Source organism: Actinia tenebrosa, unplaced genomic scaffold (genome assembly GCF_029948245.1).
Source record: "Actinia tenebrosa isolate PJP-AT-01 unplaced genomic scaffold, QUT_ActTen_1.0 PGA_scaffold4__44_contigs__length_22323623, whole genome shotgun sequence".
In the NCBI taxonomy this organism is placed as follows: Eukaryota; Metazoa; Cnidaria; class Anthozoa; order Actiniaria; family Actiniidae; genus Actinia; species Actinia tenebrosa.
Genome location: NW_028292581.1, coordinates 19,203,969 through 19,209,968, shown reverse-complemented (window position 1 = coordinate 19,209,968; position 6,000 = coordinate 19,203,969). Strand labels below are relative to the sequence as shown.

Sequence of the window (6,000 nt, the reverse complement as noted above, 5' to 3'; positions counted from 1 at the left end):
ACCCGCAAAAGTAGCAAAAACACAGATTATTAACATACGTGATGTTGATCTCAACTCACCACTTCACCTTTGGGCATCACTAGAATTACCATCACCTCAAGACTATACCAGTAATGTTACTAAAGATCTCACATTTGAGGAATTCTTACAAACATTATTAAACTACCTTGTAAGATGTGGAGTAAAACTGAATGTCAGAAATGGTGCCGATCAAACCCCGTTACATTTGTGCAAGACCTGGATAGCTGTGAAGCTGTTGCTTGATGCTGGAGCGAAGGCTAACGATGCCGATTCATCAGAAGCATCACCTCTTGTTGCTGCTGCGCGAGTTATGAAAAAGTGGTCACTTGTCGGTTATCAGGGCGGTCTCTACCCAGATCCTTTGGAGTTAGAAGAACCAAAATCCTTTTGGGAAACTGCCATTGACAAGGGACTTGATGCGTGGACAGCTGACAAAAAGGGTGAGTCAGTTTTGAGTATTCTCATTGAACTCGATAAGTTTGTTTTTGCCAAAGCTTTGGTTGACGTGGCTTGTAAGCGGAACTACACTCAGTCGGAAACATTTGCTGTTGGTCTTTTGAATACCATCTGTAAAGACAAATCAGCACGAACACATTGGAAAAGCATTCTTGTCCAAGATATATTGCAGTCGAGAGGAGGCCAAACCACTTTGTCTGAACCACTTCGTCGTTGCTGTATAAACATAATAAAAGCTGATGATGATGATAATGGTGATGATGATGACGATGATGATAACGATTGGCAGCCTACATCAACAAAAAGAAGAATGGACACATCAATCTCTTCAATACAAGCAGAGATTGAACACTCGTCTGTCCATTGTGAAATCTTGAAGATTCTTCGTTTGTATGAAGCTGATGTCGATTCTTGCTTGGACCTGGCAAACTCTTCTGATGCTCTTAAAAAACTCCTCACCGAACGCTTAGATATTAACACAGTGTCTGTACGCATTCCATGGACTTCTACGTCAAAGAAATATGAAGTCAAATTGGCCAAAGTTGCTAGGCGACAAGAGTGTGATGTGTTCCTTGAGGAATTTTGGTGTCACAAAGAACACGTAGGAAGTGGCTCATATGGCGATGTCTTTGTTGGAATCAACAAGAAGGATGGTAGAGAAGTGGCCTTAAAGCGCATCGTGAAATTACGTATGCAGCGACCAGAAGACAAACGAGAGATTACAAATCTCACAGCGCTTGCAGACTGCGAACAAATTGTTCGTTATTTGTATTTCTTTGAAGAGGAAAAGTTCTCATACATTGTTTTAGAATTGATGGAAGGAAATCTTGACGAGTACCTTACTGATGGTTCCACATTTGACGCCACAAAAAGTATTCAACTTTGTCAAGATGTAGTCAAGGGGTTGGAGTTTCTGCATGAGCAGAATATTATTCATCGCGACCTGAAGCCAGGGAACATTCTCTACAAAACACATCCTCATCTTCGTTTGAAAATTGCAGATTTTGGTCTCAGCCGTCGCATTGATAGTAGCGCAACCACAGTGTATGGTACTAATGCAGGAACGAGGTGTTGGATGGCTCCAGAATTGTTGATGGGTACTCCCAATCATTCCAAGGCAACTGACATGTTTTCATGTGGACTTGTTCTTCATTACATTCTGTCAGTAAAAAAACACCCATATTCTATGAACAATAGTCAAATGCCTCATCAAATAGAAACCAACATAGCAGATGGGAGAATAGAAGGATGGGATGACTCTCTTTCTCCAGAAGCTACTCACCTAGTCAAAAACATGCTTGGTAGTGATGAAAACGATCGGCCAACGGCAGGGGAAGCTTTGGATCATCCAATGTTCTGGTCAAATAAGAAAAAAGTTGATGTTCTTTTTGCTGTTGGAAACCAGCCAGTGTTTGGTTACCCACGTGCGGGAAGATCAACTTGTCTATCTGCTGTGGAGACCGACTTGGAGAAGAGCTTTAGTACCATAGTTGTGCATGGAGTGTGGAATGACCCCAGGTATAAGGACATGCCTCATATCTTTGCTGAAATGACGAAAACAAAGGGAAAGGGGAAAGAAAAGAAAAAAAATGGAGAAGTGGAGAAGTGGAGGTCTTACGATCCTCACTCTGTAGTAGAGTTAGTGCGGTTTATACGAAATGCTTACGCGCATGTCTCTGAAAGTACAAGACCAACAGCAGTCAAGAAGATGTTACTGGTAGACTTTGTGTGTCTGGAGTATTTCCCTCATCTTGTGATGGAAGTGTACAAGGTTGTGACTGATCATGAATGGGATCAAACAGTAGAAGAAATCAAGTACGAGATGAACAAGTAACAGGTAAGATGTCTTAATTAATTAATGAAGGTTTTTCCTTATCAGCTACTCTCTTAATTTGGGTTGGCAAATAATACATTTCGTCTTTTCCCAAAAATTTCTATAGTTCGATTACCACTCTCAGATTTGAAACATACGGCGGGAATTTGATTTTGAAGGTATCGTCATCGTAATCGATTGTCAATGATAAAAAAATGTCCGAAAATGCACCCACCTTAATTCCACCTCCAAGACTCTCGTTTCGCCACTGGCAACCGATATTCTTGTACTGCCAGTGACCAAGGCTCAGACGTACCACTCTTTTCGTTACTACAAGATTGTTGAAAGAACGTCACAGCATTTCGCGGGATAAGACAAAAAACAGCAGGTCTAATAAATGTTGTCATTAATTCATGTCTAAACTAGCGTCATTTAGTCAATACTAAGAAAGTATAAAACACCGCTGGTGTTGGGGAGGGGAGGGGACCAATTCGCTGATCTGGAACCCTAGTAGGTGCGACGAGCATCTCCACTTTTGATGGGAGTCCTGTCTCCCGTGTATAACGTTAAGGATTTTATTTCCTTTTATTAATATTCAACTTAAAAGTTATACCTAAAACTCACACCGAATATAATATCAAACAAAACCCAGCACAGCATGAAAAACCATTCTACTAGAAGTAATCGTAGTTGGTTTGTTTTCTTCTCACTAGCTGATGACTGTCATGTACTGTGTGTAAAGGTACAAACGTCACGGAAACACAAGAGACACAAGATTGTTATCAACCATGTATAAACTCTGGTATTAAAGAACCATTGATAATGGATTTAGTAGGGGAGGGAGGGATATCAATCAATAGGACGAAGAAGACACAGCACTGTACAACATACACTGGTATTAAAGGACCATATTGATATTTGATTTAGTAGGTGAAGGGAGGGGTATATTAGTTTATCTTAGTTTATCATTTACTTCTTAAGATAGGACGAAGTAAAAAAAAAAACGAAAAAAAACAAAAAAAACAAAAACAAAACAACAAAGACAACAAAGACAAAACGAAGAAAAAAGCCCATTCAATTTCAGTATTTCAGCTATTCAGAGTGAAACATGGTATTTTTCTCGTAATAGGAAGTCACTTCTATAGACAAGCTTACATCATCCAGATAATTCTATCAATTATCTCATCAATCGAACTTCTTCAGACGAGATTGACTGAAAGTTAATTTAGACACATTGAATGGAGTCATTATGTCTCAGATTAGCTAGAGTGTTATCAGAACATGTTTTATAATCATTGTACATACAGCTACAGTTTGTGATTCGATTTTTATTGTATAGTTTTCTGATAGGCCCTTTGCAGTTAACCGTTCACGTGTCTGTACTGGTGAGCAAAATTTTTATCTAATTTTAAATTGATTCTTTTTAGCTACTTGTAAAGAACTGAATGAAACGATGTGCAACCAGTGTGTTACGAAATGCAATTTTATTACGATCTCTCGAAAACAGTATGTAGAAAGTTTGTTTGCTCAGCAGTATGTTTCACCCATGGGAATCAAGATGTTCATTCATTTGCTCTCAGCACGTGATTACTGAGCTGCAAAGGGCCTATTGTAGTTTTCTTTACATTCAGCTCTTGTATTTGAAGCTTTTATTATATATAATCAGTTTTTGTTGTAATGCCTTGTAATTCTTATTTGAGTACAAGACAAATTCGTCTTGCACACTTACACCTACTTGCAAGAACATTGTCATACGATATTAGAAAATTAGTAATTTAGTGAGAAAGGAATACATTAAAAGACAAAAGAAAAAGTTCAGCTTCAGTGATCTTCTTTTGTTTTTTAATATAATTCCTATCCCACTAAATCACTGTTCTATTTTCGTATGACAACGTTCTTGCAAGTAGGTGTATATGTGAAGATTTATCCTTATTCTGATTTTGTAGGAGCATTAAGGCCCTGTTACACTTTCAACTTTTAGCCGAAACTTGTGTGCAACGGCGTTGTGAGACATATTTCAAGGGGATGTTACACGGTGCAATTTAACCTTGGTGAAACTTTTGTCGCGATAAAGTTGCACGAAAAGTAGAACTGCTTTCTACTCGTGCAACTGAAACTTGTTTCGCGAAGAAGTTTCAGGGCGAAATTACGCCGTGTAACATCCACTTGAAACTTCCCTTGAAACTTGTCTCGCAACGCCATTGCACGCAAGTTTCAGCTGAAAGTTTCATTTGTAACAGGGCCTTTATTGCCTGACTAGACGACATCCAACAATAGCCAATGTACGTGCACGGGCATGAATCCTTAGCACAAAGCATGATGGTAAACCAAGTAATTACGCTTTTTCGGCACCTCTAAAACTTTATCTGACAATTTTTCAACTTTCATCATATTATGACAATGTAAGTATTTCAACAGACGAAAATTACAAAGTTTGTTTTTTTTGGATAGTCCCTTTAATTTCCCTGCTCTATTTCTGCAGTATTCGGTTTCCCAGAGTGCTTTATGAGCTAATTTGATGTACATTGCCTTAGTATTAGGAAGGATGCTTAATTTATGTACATAGGGGCTACCATAATGTTTTCCCTTACATTTTTAGATAGCCCCCCCCCCCCCCCCCTTCCCCATCCAATAAGAAACAAACAAAATAAAATATCATCACTGGTTTTATTAGTGGTCGGTCCTTAAACAAAATGGCTCTCTTGTACCTTGATCTACTTTTGAGGAAATTTGCCATATCCCCATTCCATCACAACAACCTACCTCTGAAAAATTATGACACCCCTAAAAATCATCAGACATCCCCTGTGCATAAATTATGAACCCTCCAATAGTAGTACTATTTTATATTCTGTTATATTGATAATTTTAAAAATAATAAAATAAATAAGATTTGGATGTTGACAAGATGTTTTTATTTATTGAGTATTTTGAACCAATTCTTTAAAAATAGGGATGACTTAAGATTTTTATCTTTGAAATCATAGTCAGCAAGACAAGCAGGGATATATCAGCCAGGCAGGCAGGAATATCAGCCAGGCAGGTAGGAATATCAGCCAGGCAGGTAGGAATATCAGCCAGGCAGGTAGGAATATCAGCCAGGCAGGTAGGCTGATTAACTATCGAATACCCTGCATTTCATAGGCGTTCCTTTTTATGTTTGGTTGGATACGCAGATACGAATTGAAGAATACCACCCCTCCCCTTTAGATATGAAGATACCTTCATACCTATAAAAGGGTGAGTGGTCTTCATGACTAAAGGGGGAGGGGTTGTGTACTTCACTTTGTATCCGCAGGAATGCTATGAACCGATAGCTGTACGTAAACAAGGCTCTAAATAGGGATGCCTGTGGTTTATTACGTCGGTCAGGAAAGCCAGCGGTATGATGCTTGAAAACAACAAGAATTATAAAATAAATTAAATAGTACGCACGCTGTGATTGGTTGATAGCCATGTTTGCATGAGGGTATGTAAACACAGTTGTGACGTCACAACTTTCGTGTTTTCCCGGTACAAGTTCAAAAATTAAAAATTTACAGTTTCTTTCGAGGAAAAAAACGCCCCCAAAAATGTATTTTGAAGACGAAGTTCCAAATTTTGACTTGTGTCAGGGCCACAGGCATAACCCTATGGTCTCATGCAGGTCTTTCTGATCGTAATATCATGACAATCTCTCGTTGGTCACCGCAAAGAGAATTCCCTCAGGA

At 38.8% G+C, this 6,000-nt stretch overlaps 1 protein-coding gene across 4 annotated transcripts in view; it reads left to right on the top strand.

Moving 5' to 3' along the window:
• LOC116291782 (uncharacterized) overlaps positions 1-5,197 on the top strand; it is a 33,351-nt gene extending 28,154 nt beyond the window's left edge. For all 4 annotated transcript variants that reach the window (XM_089036647.1, XM_089036649.1, XM_089036646.1 and 1 more), the window contains 2 exons: positions 1-2,314; positions 3,004-5,197. The exon at positions 1-2,314 is cut by the window's left edge. In XM_089036647.1, coding sequence (XP_088892773.1) covers positions 1-2,311 — 2,311 coding nt within the window. In that variant the 3' untranslated portion in view covers positions 2,312-2,314; positions 3,004-5,197. The remainder of the gene's footprint in view (positions 2,315-3,003) is intronic.
• Positions 5,198-6,000: the final 803 nt, after the last annotated feature.